The 15,434-nt window shown below is 64.9% G+C and overlaps 4 protein-coding genes across 5 annotated transcripts; 1 reads left to right on the top strand and 3 right to left on the bottom strand.

Annotated features, from left to right (window-relative positions):
- Positions 1-48: 48 nt before the first annotated feature.
- Positions 49-2,312, top strand: CHLRE_13g580850v5 (uncharacterized protein). 2 transcript variants are annotated; one of them, XM_043069562.1, is made up of 5 exons: positions 49-200; positions 282-422; positions 503-613; positions 735-850; positions 1,007-2,312. In XM_043069562.1, the coding sequence occupies exons 1-5, from the start codon at positions 105-107 to the stop codon at positions 1,068-1,070; spliced, it is 528 nt and encodes a 175-aa protein (XP_042917536.1). In that variant the 5' UTR covers positions 49-104; the 3' UTR covers positions 1,071-2,312. The 2 variants fall into 2 exon arrangements, with proteins under 2 accessions (XP_042917536.1, XP_042917537.1); XM_043069563.1 differs by having other exon boundaries at positions 1,007-2,103.
- Positions 2,105-5,296, bottom strand: CHLRE_13g580800v5 (uncharacterized protein). Its single transcript, XM_043069561.1, has 3 exons — positions 4,041-5,296; positions 3,206-3,879; positions 2,105-3,022 (listed from the first exon to the last, which is right to left on the bottom strand). Exons 1-3 carry the CDS (start codon positions 4,876-4,878, stop codon positions 2,615-2,617), a joined length of 1,920 nt encoding a protein of 639 aa, XP_042917538.1. The 5' UTR covers positions 4,879-5,296; the 3' UTR covers positions 2,105-2,614.
- Positions 5,297-5,344: 48 nt separating this feature from the next.
- On the bottom strand, positions 5,345-8,846 carry CHLRE_13g580750v5 (uncharacterized protein). The gene is made up of 6 exons (XM_043069560.1): positions 8,481-8,846; positions 7,731-8,270; positions 7,433-7,516; positions 6,727-6,839; positions 6,179-6,290; positions 5,345-6,010 (listed from the first exon to the last, which is right to left on the bottom strand). Exons 1-6 carry the CDS (start codon positions 8,757-8,759, stop codon positions 5,867-5,869), a joined length of 1,272 nt encoding a protein of 423 aa, XP_042917535.1. The 5' UTR covers positions 8,760-8,846; the 3' UTR covers positions 5,345-5,866.
- Positions 8,847-8,894: 48 nt separating this feature from the next.
- On the bottom strand, positions 8,895-15,416 carry CHLRE_13g580700v5 (uncharacterized protein). The gene is made up of 14 exons (XM_043069559.1): positions 15,165-15,416; positions 14,927-15,015; positions 14,551-14,619; positions 14,066-14,256; positions 13,611-13,725; positions 13,199-13,330; positions 12,734-12,799; positions 12,408-12,515; positions 11,901-11,993; positions 11,409-11,528; positions 11,011-11,136; positions 10,264-10,407; positions 9,827-9,967; positions 8,895-9,577 (listed from the first exon to the last, which is right to left on the bottom strand). Exons 1-14 carry the CDS (start codon positions 15,241-15,243, stop codon positions 9,353-9,355), a joined length of 1,698 nt encoding a protein of 565 aa, XP_042917534.1. The 5' UTR covers positions 15,244-15,416; the 3' UTR covers positions 8,895-9,352.
- Positions 15,417-15,434: the final 18 nt, after the last annotated feature.

The following is a 15,434-nucleotide window of genomic DNA, read 5'->3' as shown; positions in this document are numbered from 1 at the left end:
ATGGGGGAAACGTTCAGGCCCCCAAACTCCTTGTCCAGCACCACGAGACTTCCTGCAGGTCATAGTCTAGACCATCCAATAGTTATTTCTACTGGGAGGTCAAAATGGCCCTCCGTGCTTGCTCCTCGTCTCTGGTTGCCCGGAGTGCTGCGCGCTCCGTGCAGCCTTTCCGCCCCGCGGCCGTTCGCCCTGCTCGCATTGTGAGGAATTGGGTGTAGTATGTGCGATATGAGGCTAGCTGTGGAAGGAGCGAGCGCTGACCTCCACATTGTGCGGCGCAGGCGCCCGTGGCTCGCAAGACTGCCACCGTCGTCTGCAGCGCCGCCACCGACGCCCCTGCTGCCCCTGTTGCTGAGGCCGTGGTTGGCGAGGTGAAGTCCGGCGTGGCCCACCTCAAGTTCCAGCGTGGGTCGGCGGACAAGGTGAGGCTTGCAGCTGAGGAGTTCCTGGGCGCCTTCGGGACTTACCACGGACATGGCTAAGCAAACAATTTGCTCTGCAGATCCGCCGTGTGCTGGACGTGATTCGCGGCCGCTCTTACGAGGAGGCTCTGGTGCTCTGCGAGTACATGCCCTACCGCGCGTGCGAGAAGATCATCAAGTGCCTGATGTCGGTGAGAACCGCGTTTTGGTTTAATTAGAAAAAGGGTTGGGCGCTCTGGTGCGTCTCCGGCGGACGCTCACTACAGACCACAACTCAGGCGAGGTCTGACCCCTCCCCTGCCCCTGCCCCAGGCCGCTGCCAACGCCAAGCACAACAAGGGTGCCCTGAAGACCAAGCTGGTCGTCAGCGAGTGCTTTGCCGATGAGGGCCCCGTCCTGAAGCGTGCCCGCCCGCGGGCTCAGGGTCGGTGAGTTTGGGGCTGGCACGGTGACGGAAGCTTTCAGGCTGGCAGTGAACTTGCGCCCCTTCCTCTCGGCGTTCCTCCCTCGCCCCCCACAACACCAACAAACCACTAAATACCCTTGCGTTCTCTCCTGGTTCCTCCTCTTCCTCCCTTCCACAGCGCTAACCTCATCATGAAGCCGACCTTCCACATGACCATCCGCGTTGAGGAGCGCGCTCAGTAAGCGCAGTGCGCGCTTGCGGGGGCCACGGAGCAGGCGGAGCGGCGGTCAGCGTGGGAGCCGTCAGTCAGACAGGTGGCTAGCTCGTTGCAGCAGCGCGCCAGGCTATCGCAAGGCCGTAATGGAGCCCGCTTGGAGCTTGGCGATGTAGCAACACTAGCAGCGAGCAGCCGTCTGCCGGACAGCTGGCGGATAGCAGTGGTGTGGTGGAGGAAAGGGGGTCAGCAGGCCCGCCGGCCCGGGGCAACTGGTCAGACCCGGCCCGTTTTATATCTGGGGGCGGGGCAGTCGCCACGGTGCCGGTGGCGCACCTTGGTGTCTCAGGCGGGCCTTGCTATCCCCGGCAGCAGGAGCAGTTGGGGGCGGCTTGCGCGGGATGCAGATGGTGCTACGCTCGCAGTCGCCTGCAGCTAGTGCTGCTCAGGGAGAATGGAGGCGCGCGGGCGTGTGTTGGAATGGGCGGTGGAGCGCTACGCGTGTGCGGAGGCAGAGGGCAACGTGCCGGAGTCCATGTGCACCGCCGCTGCAGCATGCGGTGTCACGTCAGTCACGGCTGGGAGGGCCTTGACGGCGAGACCTTGGAATGCGGCACGCTTTACGTGGGTCGGCATCCGCCGGAAGCTGGCCAGCACAGCAGCACAGCTCGTTCCCAGGCGTGGGCGGTCGAGCCCAACCCTCGGTCAATTTTTGGTTTGGGCGGCCGCCGAGGCGCTGTGTACGCGTGCGGGCTGGATAGGAACCGGTGCGGTTGCGGCAGCGAGATGGCGCGGATTGCAGGAGCGGCCTGCAGCGCTTTTCGCCTGCCTGCCAGGGTTGTAGATATTGATTAGCATGCAGGCGGCAGAGCTCGCGACATTAGGGTCGGAGTTCTGCCGTAGAGACAGAGGAGTGCATTTCGAACGTGACGATGCGGTGCCTGGTACTGGAGGGAGAGGCTGCTGCTGGTCTTGGAGTGCGGGTCGGACGTGTGGGAGTCAGGGAGTTTTGCGGGGACACGCAAGTTTCTGAAGGCGGTGATGTGTAAATCAACAAACCGTGCCTTGCAAGTTGCGACTTGTGGATCAGGCTCATTCCGGCCCTTGCGCCAGAGCAGCATACCGGACGCAGTACCAGACTTGCGGTTTCCCGTGTCTAACGAGTCACAGGCCTGCCCTTGCAACGTCAGCATCCGTGGTGTGCACGGCGAAGGGAAGCTACTTGCCGCGGCCGTGTGCAGAGTCTGCGGTGTAAACCTAGGGAACTCCCGTTGGCATCCCCTATGCAGAGCGGCGTTTCCTGTAGCCTCAGCTTCAGGCACCTGCTCCCTTCTCAGTGCTCAGCGCCTCAGCCCATGTCGCAAATCTCGCAATAGTCGCAGTCAGTGGCTGCACGCAGCTTGTGTTGCACAATTCTTCATTGTTTGCATCGCCTGTATCATCCTCTCCCTCATATTGTTCTCCGAGCACTCATACTTGCTGGCCTGGCCCTAGCCTGCGCCCTCCCGCTCTGGCAGCCCCACCACCAAAACGTGTCTCAAAACAGCAAAGCTTCGTACGGCTAACCCCGCCTCAGTGCCGCCGCCCCCGCGCCGCGACCGGCGCTGCATCACGCTGCATCTGCTGCAGCCAGCGCAGCTGCTCTCGACCCCCGGCTGCCGCCGCCGTCCGCTGCTGTGCTGCGCCAACCAGCTGCCGCCACATCGCCGCCCGCGCCGCATCGGCTGCGCCCCGCGCCGCCGCCGCCCCAGCTGCGCCCCCAGCTGACGCCGCCACCTCCGACCGCTTCATTGCGTTCAACCACCAGGCCACACCGCCGGCTGCCGATGCAGTGCCTGAGTTGTCGCGCTCTTCCCGAATGCGGCCGCAGATGTACTCGAGCGCCGGCAGCGGCACCAACCCCGCAGTCACCAGCCAGTCGGCGGTGGTGGTGTTGCCCCAGGCGTTGGCAACGCGCCACAGCTCGTCAACCGACAGAGCCTGTTGAAAGTGTTTGATAGGGTGCTTGATGGGCATGGGTTTTAAGAGGCGGCAGCGGCAGTGGCGGTGTCTGGAGGGTTAGCGGCAAGCTGGGTGAGGTGCTTGCGGGCAGAAGCAGCTCTGAGCTTGCGAACTTGGGTCCGACAGGCGGCATGGAGCACCGCAGTCGCGCGCTGGACTCACCATGGGCTCCCGCCCCGATGCCCGCAGCACCGCAGCCGCCCACTCCAGCTGCTCCACGCTGCCGCCAGCCGCCACCGCCACCAGATCCACCGCCGCGCCGCACCGCTCGTGCAGCACCCGCAGCAGCGGCACGTCGCACCCAGCCTCCGCCACACGCGAGAACACCCAGCACCATGCTTCCCGGGCCTCCGTATCACCCGCGCCCGCGGCACCGGCCACCCGCACGGCACCGGGCGTGCTGGCAAGCCATCGAACCAGCTCAACGTGGCCGAGCCCAGCAGCGCTACGCACGTCGCACAGCGAGAACGCGACGCCGTGCTCTTGCAGCACCACACACACGGCCGCGGAGCCGCCCTCCAAAGCCGCCTCCAGCACTTCCGCCTCCGCCGCAACCTCCGCTGCCGGCAGCTCCAGCCGCGGACACACCTCGCCCAGCACGTGCTGCAGTGCCTCCACCCGCCCAGCCTCCGCCGCCCCACTCGCCGCCGCCACCGCGCCCTCCCGCGTGTTGATAACCACGCCGTGCGCCGCCAGCCGCGGCAGCCGCGCCGTCACGAAGTCCGGCCGCTCCGCCGCCGCGCGCCAGCGGCTTGGCGCATCCGCGACGGTGTCCCAGCCCCATCCCTTTCCCAGCTTCTCGCGCAGCATCCACTCCGTCTTGGCCTCCCAGTCGTCTGTCTCGCTCGGGATGACCCACAACAGCAGCTCTTTTTCATGCGGGCGTGCATGTGCCGCCCCTCCCAGCTGTCCTCGCTGGCCGGCTCGTCATCCTCGCTGTCGCTACCGCCTCCGTACTCGCCGCCGCCCAACATCGCACCACCCGCCGCGCCCTCACCGCCGCCCGCGCCGCCACCGTCGCGGCCAGCGCCAACATCATCGTCGTGTCCGCCCAGGCCTAGCACACGGTCGTAGAAGCGCTGCAGCACCGGCAGCGGGCAGCGCGACACCAGGTGGATCAGGCCCATAGCCGCCGGCTCGCCACCCAGTCGGTCCATCACCGCCTCCAACACCTCCTCGCCAGTAGCAGCCGCTCCCTGCTGGCCCTGGCCGCGCCTGCCGAGGCTGCTACTGCCGCTCCTGCTGCCGCTGCCGCCGCGCCTGCCGGTGCTGCTGCTACAGCCACGGGGGGCGGTTGCTGCTCTGCTTTCGCTGATGCAGTAGTAGTCGACGGCGGCGTGGAGCAGCCGCAGCTGGTCGTTGATGTTGTCGTCCATGTCTTCGCAGGCGGGGTCGTACGCGCGTGTCTCCTCAAGCTCGGCCATGAGTTCGAGGCGGCCGCCGCGGCAGGCCGCCAGCATCAGGGCGAGGGGTTCGGAGGAGGTGGACACGCTGTCATGTGGGTCGGCCCAGCCCTCCTCCGCCTCCTCCTCCTGCTCGCCCCTTGACGCCCACTGCAGCCCCGCATAGCTGCCGGACGCCGCCGCCGCGCGGCACACACCCGCGTCGCGCGGGCAGCCGTACTGCGCTGCCAGCAGTTTGCAGGCGTCCCAGTTGCCGACGGCGGCTGCGGCGGCCATCACGGGGGGCGTCACAGTGCAGCCACAAGCGGCGAGCACGCCGCGTAGGGCACCGTGGTGGTGGGGCGCCAACGAGGCGGCAGTGCAAAGCATCTGGCGCCGTTGCCGCAGGTTTAGGCCGCGCCAGAGCTGCGGCCCCATCCAGTGCTGCGCCATAATCTTCCCGGCAGCTGGACCGGGGGCAGCCAGGCGGAACCACTTCTAGGGATGGAGCGGCGAGCCCGCGGCAGCCAAGCCCGAGTGCGCAGCCGGCACGATGCCATCCTTTGGGCACAGCATCCACGCGGCCGTCTCGCCCATGGCTACAGCGGTGAAGTCGGTTAGGGCGGCAGCCGTGCTTTTGTTTGCGAACTTAAAGAGAGCAGCCACATCGTTTGTCGGCAGGCACGCGGCGATGCGGCGGAGCAGCTCTGGCGTTAGGTGCCGAAACGACGTTGCATGAGCATTGACTTGTGCACCACTGGGGGTACCCCGCTGCTCAGAACCATGTGCCTGAGCCCTAGAGGATGCCTTAGTTTTAGCCATCCAGTATGAGGCGCGGTGCGGCGGCTTGACTTGTCTCCGCGACTTGGCTCCTTCTCCGTTGTCGAAAGGAGTACTCGCAACGGTTATGGGCCACTGTAGCTGAAGTATACATGGAAGATGTAACTCTTCGCACAGCTTTAAGTCTGAAGATGCGATGAGAGACTTGACCACAGACATGCGTGCGCATGTCCAAACCCTGTCCGCAGACCGAACCGCCGAAGTGCATTTGCCCCGTCCACCAGCCCTCATGCTCCCCGCCACAACCCGCCGCAACCAGCCCCAACACATCAGCAGGCGCATCAACGCAAGGGCCCATGCACACGTGTCGCTATGTTTGCGTTCCACCTGGTAAATCCAACATGCGTGCACCGTGTCAGAATCCCATTCCAGCTGTTGAAGCACAGCCCAACACCACCGGCCGCTACCCGCACATGAATACGGCGCCTGTGCGCACGACACACTCTCACTCCAATATACACATACGGTACAGATGAATACTAGAGCACATCTCATCGACACGTCGATCACGCTGCATCGTTACGCCAGTGACGCCCAAGGGTGTCAAGCCTGCGAACTACAGGCCGAAACAGGCCTACCGCTGTCAAGCCTGCCTGCAATCTCAAATGTAGGTGAACTCGTTGTGACTGAGGGCGTTGGCGGCGCCGGCGCGATCCGCCGCCTCCTCCGCCTCGCGCTCCTTCTTGGCCTCGTAGCGCGGGTCGTCCGTTGGCAGCTCCTTACGACAAAGCGGGCAGCTGTTGTTCTGTGTGTGTGTGGGGGGGGGGGGGGGGAGGCAGAAAGGGTGAGGTGTGTGTGTCAAGTGTGTGTGTGTGTGTGTGTGTGTGTGTATGTGTGTGTTTTAGAGAGCATACCCATACGCCACATGCGTTTCGCCACACCCCGCCCCGCCCCGCCCCTCGCAGCCCCTCACCTGCTCCAGCCACGGCCTGAGGCAGTCGGGGTGGTAGGCGTGCCGGCACGGCAGCAGCTGCACCTCGTCGCCCGCCGCCAGCGTCTCCGTGCACACGCTGCACTGCGAGTCCCTGCAGCCACACACAACAAGCCAGCCAGCCAGCCAGCCACACACAGCGACACACAGCGACACACAGTGACACACAGCGACACACGGCGACATGCGAAGTGGGTGCACAGCAGGGTACAGTGGGCGCGCGAGTGCGGCGCCAGAAAAACACAGCTGGTGCGGCGAGCGGCGGTGGGAGGCGGGCCAGCCGTGCGAGCCTAGGACGGGGTCACAGGTGCGCGCGTGAGGTGCGGGGTAGCGGCGGCCCTGCAGGCCTCACCCATCGGCCCCACGCCGGCATCAACCCACCGCCCCACACATATGCATATGTGTGTGTGTTGAAAAAACAGCAGAACGAAGTGTGTGTGTGTGTGTGTGTGTGCGTGTGCGCGCGCGCATGTGTGCGGCTGCTCCGCGCTTCCCAGTCGCACACACCCGCGCCCCGGCGGCCCACCCACCTGCCGATGCTGTCCAGCGTGGCTTCATCCAGCTTGATGCGCGGCAGGGATGCCACCACACGCCGCGATGCCGGCGGCCGGGAGGAGGCAGCCGCGTCGGCGGCGTTTCGAGACTGTAGGTAGGAGTATGTGCGCATGTGTGTTTAACAAGCATAAACGAAACAATTCGGCCAAACATGCGCGCACCCACAAATACCAACGCCAGTAAACGAGCTCCGCGGTGGTCGATGTGCATGTGTATATGTGTGTGTGTGTGTGTGTGTGTGTGTGTGTGTGTGTGTGTGTGTGTGTGTGTGTGTGTGTGTGTGTGTGTGTGTGACTACGGTTTCCACGGTTATTCTGCCAGATCACGTGAAATGTGTGTGTGTGTGTGTGTGTGTGTGTGTGTGTGTGTGTGTGTGTGTGTGTGTATGTGTGTGTATGTGTGTGTGTGTGCATGTGTGTTGCGGAGTGGTTTAGAAACGAGGGAGGTGCTAGCTCCAGACTTTGCCCGCGCCCTCAGGCGCTGGAGCAGCCATAGCGCACCGCGGCGCCTTGCCAGCGTGTCTTGATTTCTTCTGCATGTTGCGCGCTACCTCCCTTGACTTCCTCTTCGAGTTTTGGCTTCGTAGGGTGGTGGAGCCCCCCCCCCCCGTGAGAAAGCATGGTTAACTTGGGGTTGGAATGAAACGAACGCGCCTCTCGCCCCACGCCACCGCGCTCGCACCTGCAACGCCGCCAGCACTGCATCCAGCTCCCTCTCAATGACCTCGGTGCCGCGGGCTATGGCCGACATGCCGCTGTACACCGCCTGCATGGGGAGGAGGGAGGGGGCGAGAGGGAGAGGAGGGGGTTGGGCCCGGAGAGGGAGCCAGGCAGGCAGGCAGGCAGGCAGGAGCTGCACTATGCGTGCGGGATGCACACGGCCGCCTGCTGGGCGATACCCCGCTAACACGATCCTTGCAAAACAACACATGAGCTGGTACACGCGTGCAACCTTGCATACACGGCGCGCACCCACCCACCTGTATCCCCTCCAGGATGGTCGCCTGCATGTCCGCCCGCTGCTGCGCACGTGTGCGCGGCGCCGCCGCCCCGCCGCCGCCTTCTGCCCCCGCGCCCCCTCCACCGACCTCGCCACCTGCGCCTGCGCCTGCGCCTGCGCCTGCGCCTGCGCCTGCGCCTGCGCCTGCGCCTGCGCCTGCGCCTGCGCCTGCGCCTCTTCCTTCCCCGCCCTGCCCCTGCCCCTGCACCACCTCTGCTCCCTCCCCTGTCCCTGCCGCTGCCGCTGTCCCCGCAGCTGTCCCGGGCCCCGCCCCTGCTCTGGGCTCCGTGCCGCCGGCCGTGCCCGTGGCTGTAGCTGTAGCTGCGGCTGTAGCTGCAGGCACTGGTGCTGCCCCCGCGGCGTCAGCCGCCGCTGCAGCAGCTGCGGACGCCGCGGCTGCCGCCGCCGCCGCTGCGGCGGGGGCAGCGGCGGTGCCGACGCCTGCGCTGCCCTCAATGCGCCGCCGCCGCTCCTCGTCATCCAGGATGGGGCCGGTGTCGTCGTAATGGGCGTCAATGCCCTGCCGTGATCCAGATGTGGGTTACTGTTTGTTGAGATCGGGAACGAAAAGCGAGCGGCCGGCCATACCGTTGGGGCTGCCAAGGTCACAAGGCGGGGGGGGCGGCTGCACACACCGACACCGACACCCCGCTTCCGCCCCATCTTGCACTGTCACACGCCCCTGCCCCACGCCCGGCGCAGTGCGCCTCTGCCTGACCCCACCACCCACCTGCCGCGCTCCCGCGCCTATCCCCAGCATGATGTCTTCAAGGGGCACGTTGGCCAGGGCCGCAGCAGCGAAGGCCTCTCTGCTGATGGCAACGTCCGGCATGTCTAGGTCGTGCTGGGTCAGGAAAGCTTCAACCTCTCCCAGGTACTTCTGGACAACGGCGCTGGTGCTGCTGAGCGTCTCCGCCCTCTGCGAGCACCTGGCCTCAAAGAGACGCAGCACTCCGCTGGCTTCGCGCCACAATGCTGGGTTAGTGTACCTCGATTTGAGGAGCACCATTAGCCGTGGCAAGACGCTTGCAAACTTCACCACTTTTTGATCGTTGTTGGGTGCGCAAGAGGTAAGCGCGACGCTGAGCTCGCGAAGCCCTTGAGAGAATGTGGCCTTCTTCTCTAACAATCTGGCGATTGCGGTCGCCTGTTCGTCCATCTTGTAATGTAACAATTAAATAGTGAGCCAAGCTCGACACCGCTGAGAAATGCGCTGGTGCCGGCCGTGCCATCATCTCATCCGGGTGGCCTTCACCACATCGGGGCCCCGCCGTCTTCGGAGCCCACGTTTCTTAGACGCTTCCAGATCCCAAACCCAGGATCTCACGATGCACGAGCATGTGTCCCACGATTGCCTAGTGGTATGCCCCACCGTCCCACGGCTGAGCCGTGCACGCGCTTGGCCCCGCCTTGCACCAAACACACACTGGCGCAAGCGGCAATCACCCTAGCTACGACCGTAATCCGGACCAGGCCCCTACACACCTCCGCCATCCTGCCCCGTGTGGTCCCTTGAATCCCTTCTCCTCAATACCATCCCTTGCCTCCCCAACTCGCACGCCCAGCCTGCCTGCACCACCCATCTCAACACACATGTAGCCCTCACAGCTCCTCGTGCCCCGATCCCGCACCGCTAGCAGCCGGCTCCGACCCCGCCTCCGTCTGCGCCGCCCGCATCGCCGCCTCCACCGCCGCCGGGCCACCCGCCACGCGGCCCCACAGGTAAGCCGCCAGCGCTGCGCTGCTGGCGGTCACGTCATGCGGCTCCACGTGCTCCAGAGGCGAGTGGCTCACGCCGCCGCGGCAGCGCACAAACAGCATCGCCATCTGCAGCAGCAGCAGCAGCGCGCACACAGGGCCGGTGGCGGCGCCGGTGTTGAGGCGAGAACGCGACTTGTGTGTGCGTTCGAGTTTTGGCGTATGAGCTGGACAAAAGGCTACCAATCCACCAAACCCAAACAGGCAGCCGTAACATACTCTCGCGTACGCATTGACACCACATACACATATGCACGCACACCAAGCGACATGGACGCAACGCAATGCAACATGCAACATGCGAAGCCAAGCGCGCACCTTGGGCACGGCCTCGGCGATGGCCATGGCGTCGTGTCCCGCGCCGCTGACCAACACCGGCACGTCGCGCAGCCCGGCAGCCAGGCGGCCGCAGGTGGGCGAGGCGGCCTCGGCGGGCGACAGCGCCGCCAGCAACAGCGGCTGCATCAGAGATTGGGGGGAACGTGCGTGCGCGTGCGCGTGCGTGTGTGGAGTCAGGGCAGGGCAGGCAGGGCAAGGGCTACGGGCAGGGCAGGCAGGGGCAAGGGGCTCAGGGCAGGGCAGCGGATAAGGGCAGGAAGGGCAGCAGCCGAAGCTTGGGGCTGCCGTTGCGGGGCAGGGAGAAGCTGAGGCCGAGGCTTAGGTCACCAAGGCTTGCGTCCTTTCCACAGTTTCTACGCCACGTTCCGATGCCAGGCTGCCTGCCTGCCTGCCTGCCACTGCCTGCCTGCCCTCACCTCGGCTGCGCGCACCGCCGCCGTCATCCCGGCCATGACCCCGGGGTCGCTGAGCACGGCGGCGGCGTCGTGCTTGCGGTCCACGGCGCACGGCACGCCGCGGCGCTGGCAGGCCGCCCGCACCACCTCCAGGTACTGGTCCACCTGCCAGGGAGTGGCGTGAGGGGAGGAGTGAGGGGAGGAGTGAGGGGAGGAGTGAGGAGTGAGGGGAGGAGTGAAGAATGAGGGGAGGAGTGAGGGGCAGTGGGGACTGTAGATACTGGCCCAAACTAACCGAACCCTATGCAATAGAGCGAGGAGGAGAGCGTGGCCGTGAATGGGGGGCGGGGCTTGTAAATACCAGCCCAAACTAAACCAAACCCAATGCGGGGCGCAGTAAGGCGCAGTGAGGGGCGGAATGAAGCGCAAACGTGGCGAGGCGTGTTGCTATTGGGCCCGCGCCCCGCACACGCACTTTGACCTGGAGGTGTTGGTCGACGGTGGCGTACCCGGGTGGTGTTGGTCGGCGGTGCGTTGTGATGCGTTGAATGTGATGGGGGACAGACACTGCCACCCTGCCATAGCTGTCTGGCGGCCGGGCGCATGTCCATCCAGCCCCCTTAATCACTTCGCTGACCCATTCGGCCCCATCAGTGGCCTCTGTCCCTGCCCCAGGCCGCATGCCGCCCCCACGCCTGCCGCCCCCCTTCCGACCCCCCTGGCCGACTCCCTGGCCCGCACACCCCCCGGGCCTCAGCCGCTCCTCACCACGGCCAGTCTCGCGGGGTCTGTCTTGCTGCGTATGTCCACACTGAAGCCGGTGCTGCCGGCGATGACGTTGGAGGCGCCCGGCCACACCTTGACCTCGCCCACCGTGCACACCAGGTTCTCCTCCTGCGGGGGGGGGGGGGGCAGGAGGTTGCAGGGGCGGGGGGTTGCAGGGCGGGGGTTGCAGATGCAGCGGCACAAAGCAGCATGCAATGAGATCCCAAGAGTGCATGCCTGGCGTCGGTGTTTGCTGGCATCCACACAACATGTTTGCGTGCGCATACTCCTTCACACTTGACCCACTTCCGCCGTGTCTCTTCGTACACAGTACCTGCACACACACGCCCAGTCCCGGCCATGCACGCGTCTCTGCCTTTGTCTGTACTCCTCTCACGCACCTCGGACACTCCGCCCGAGGCCGGGTCGGCATTGCACAGCGCCTCCAGTGCCGTCACCAGCTCCGCCGCCGCCGCCAGCGAGTCGCGCCGCCCACGCATGGGCACCGTGCCGGCGTGGCCCTGCGGGCGGAGGGGAGGGGAGAGCACCAGCGGCATACGCGCAGGCATACAGGCGGCAGCTCCAGGGGAGGGGAGAGCACCAGCGGCATACGCGCAGGCACATACGTCACATCCAACACGGGCTACATCAGGATTCTGGGCTGGCCACTGCTGTGGAGCCATCAACTACCGTATTCCGCCTTGGGTACTTAGTATTGCAGTATGGTCCCCTCTATTGTGCTAGTAGCATGGGCTGCGTGGGCTGCAGCAGAGGTGCAGGCACCGCGCAGGCAATTCGAAGATTCCAAGCTGCTGAAGCCGCAAAGCTGCTGAAGATGCCAAGCCGCCGCGCCGGCAAGGCACCCGGCACCCGGCACACGCCAGCAGACTCGCCTGCGTGCCGTTCACGGTGACCCACAGCCGCGTCTGCCCCGCAATGCCCGCCACCACACCCAGGGGCAGGTCGCGAGCCTCCAACACCGGGCCCTGTGTGTATGTGTATGTGTATGTGTGTGTATGTGTGTCAATGAGTGCGCGGGAAAGGGCAGTTGCTTGTTTGCACACAGGTCAATCCACACCAAGAACCCCATATTACGCACCCCCAACCACGCGCCCCCAACCACGCACATCGCATAATTCAATGGGCCGGCGTGGCGTGCGCGAACCATCACCCGCGCCTGCATCATACGCTTCACCATGTCAGCGGACATGGCCTGTCCTGTTCCTGACGTCCGCGACACAAACGCCTTCTCACCCCGCCTGCTCCCCCGCTGCTCCCCGACCTCCCGAATGTCCCTCCACACATAAGTGCACGCGCACATATCATCTTCTCAAGGCACACACACACACACACACACACATACGACACACACACACACACACACACACACACACACACACCTGCTCGATGTGCACCTCCACGTACTCGGCGATGCTGGCGGCGTCCAGCGCCAAGTCCGACACCACGCCCGCCACCGGCTCCGGCACACCGCCCTCCTCGCGGAGCACCTGATAGGTGGGGTGGGGTGGAATGGATTTACGGGGGTCCACGCACACTGAGCGATTACTGAGCAATTACATCATAAGGGGGGAGTGATTGCATCGCACCCATCAGAAATGAGAACAAGAAGCAACCGGAACGTGCATGGGCCGGGCAGCGCGCGTCTCCCCCTCGCCCTTTCGCCCTTTCGACCCGCACCCCCCACCCCCCCACCCCCATCCCCCACCTGCAGCAGGCTGGCCCCCGCCTTGTCCTTGGAGCTTAGCATGCCGTACTTGAGCAGCGTGCCGGCCTGGGCACGCAGTTGAAGAGGCGGTTGTGTGTGTGGGAAAGGAAGTAGAGGGAAAAGATGGGACGGTTGCCCCAGCCGCGGAGGCCGCCACCGCAAACCCAACGCTCCTAGCTCCCTAGGGCCCCGCTAGGCTCCTGACCCCCGCTGTGTTGTCGTTGCCCTTCCCACCCCGCCCATGCAGCACCCGCCACAGCACTTCTTCAGTTCTTTCCCTCGCCCCACCTTCCAAATACACTTGCAGGGCCCTGTCAAACAGCCTTCTCAGGGCCCTGCCAGGGCCCACCCTAGCCCCATCCCACACCCTAGCCCACCCATACGCCCCACCCTGGCCCCGTCCCCGCCGCCGCCCCAGCCCCCACCCTAGCCCCGTCCCCGCCGCCCCAGCCCCCAACGGCTCACCACGGCCCTGCTGCCCAGGAATGTGGACCCGAAGCGCACCCCCTCCTCGTCCGCGAAGGCCACCAGGTGCAGCCCGCGGCCGCCCACCAGCACCGAGGCAGCCAGCGCCGGCGGGATGACCACGTCGACGTCCTGCGGCACGACACACACACACACAAATGTTTTCCTTGCGCTCTTTAACACACCACACACAAACACGTACACGTTGTCCACAGCAGCATACGTTGCCATACTTGTGGCGGCGTTTGACATACCGGCGCAGTTGCAGCGACATGTTGTAGGTATTGCGAGGTTGCGGGATCAAGACGTTGCGTCGCATGGGAGGGGGAAAGTTCGCCCATGCGGAACCCGTGTCGCAGCCACCACAGCTGTGCCGCACCCTCGCCCCGCGCCCTGCGCCCGCACCCCGCACCTGCTCGTCCAGCTGCGGAGGCAGGCTGCCTGCCCTGCCGGCCTCCTGCAGCGCCCGCAGCAGAGCGCCCTTGACCGCGGCCAGCCCCACGATGATGCCCAGAGCGCCGTCGTAGCTGTGGCGGGCAATGTGGGCGTGTGTAAGGGCGTGTGTAAGGAAATCACGAGCGGAAAAAGGTTGCAGTTGAACTTTTGCGCACGCGTGCGGCGTGCACGCGTGCGGCGCGCATTGGGGGAAAGGACGCAGGGAGCGAATGCGAGCGCGGCATACGCACATACGGCAAGCAGCACATCGGCAACTCCTTGCGCGCTGCCAAATGCGCCACTGAATCCTAACGCCCACACGGCCAGGCGGCCAGCCCCACCGACCCCACAACCCCACAACCCCCACCACCCCAGTTTCCTTACGGGAATGGTTCAGAGTTAACCCATCACCCCACCACCCCCGCCACTCACGCGCCGCCGTCCAGCACGGTGTCATAGTGCGAACCCAGCAGCACCAGCTTGGGCTGGGCCGAGCCGCCGCCACCAGCAGCCGCCTCAGCAGCCGCCGCCGCCGCCGGCGCGGGCGGCAGCAGCCTGCCGTGCACGTTGCCCACCGCGTCCACCCAGGACTCCATGCCCGCGTCCGACATCCAGCGCTTCAGCTGCGGGGGCGGCAGCGCATGCGGGTGCGCGTGGCGCGTATCGGGGCCGGCGGGTTTGTGTGATGGGTGTGGCATGCACGGGCTCGCAACCGGCGCCGCTGCGAGCACGCATGTCTAAACAGCTGTGTGTTATAAAACACGAGATAGGGGACACGCAGACTGCAACAGTTGTGTGTGTTAAAGAGCACAAGGAAAACGTTGCGCAAAGACAGTGTATGCGAGATGTGTGTGTGTGTGTGTGTGTGTGTGTGTGTGTGTGTGTGTGCGTTGGCTCGCGCCGTGTGGCGCCCGTACCTGCTCTGCCGCCTTGCGGTGTGCCGGCGAGAAGAAGGTGCGCGCCAGCGAGCCCTCCGTGTCACTGATCTACGAAACAAACGAACACATACATACGCGGTTACATTTACAGGCATGGTCAAAGCTACACGCACGCACGCGCACAATACGTAACACACGCTCACAGAGACACACACGTGCGCCAGGTACAAGATGCATTAGGCAACACGGCGGCAGTCAGGCAGGTCCGCAAGTATCGTAATGGAACCCAGGGTGAGGGCTGTATGGCCCCGTGGCCTCAGCTCAGGTAGCCCCATACGGCTGTCCTAAATTGTTGACTGCGCAAGGATCCCATAAGGGGGTTGCTGGTCCGCCAGTAAGTCATTGATTCTGTTACCTCTGAAAGCTGTTTGAGGTGTTTGTTAGGCTCCAGGTTTAGAACGCGGTACAACAGGGGGTCGGGGGCGGCCGCGCCGCACCCGGCGTCTGCAAACACACAAGAGGTGGACACATCACGGACGTCACGCAACATATGGTCTTGGGTAGATGCGCCGTAGTCTACCCAAGACCGAGGGAGAAGACGTGGGGTTGGGCTTTTGAGGAGGCGGGCACAGCGCAGCTCAGTATGCACCTACCCTCGCCTGCCCGTGCGCCGCACAGCGCGACGGCGAAGCATGCAGCCAGCAGCAGCGACGCCATCAAACGTGTGCGCATGATATGGACGACGCCTCTGGCGCTGCTTGCGGCTGCGTTCAGTGGTGAAAACTGGAACTTTGCAGGACCCGGCTGAGCTGGTCGTCGGATTGCCCTCACTAGTCGCCCCCAGTGTGTTTCTTAGCTTGATCACTACCAGCCCAATTCAATCATACTAGTCAATTGACCAGAACTACCCCATAAGTGCAACA

This window comes from Chlamydomonas reinhardtii, chromosome 13 (genome assembly GCF_000002595.2).
Source record: "Chlamydomonas reinhardtii strain CC-503 cw92 mt+ chromosome 13, whole genome shotgun sequence".
Taxonomy (NCBI): domain Eukaryota; kingdom Viridiplantae; phylum Chlorophyta; class Chlorophyceae; order Chlamydomonadales; family Chlamydomonadaceae; genus Chlamydomonas; species Chlamydomonas reinhardtii.
This window is presented reverse-complemented; position numbering and strand designations above follow the sequence as displayed.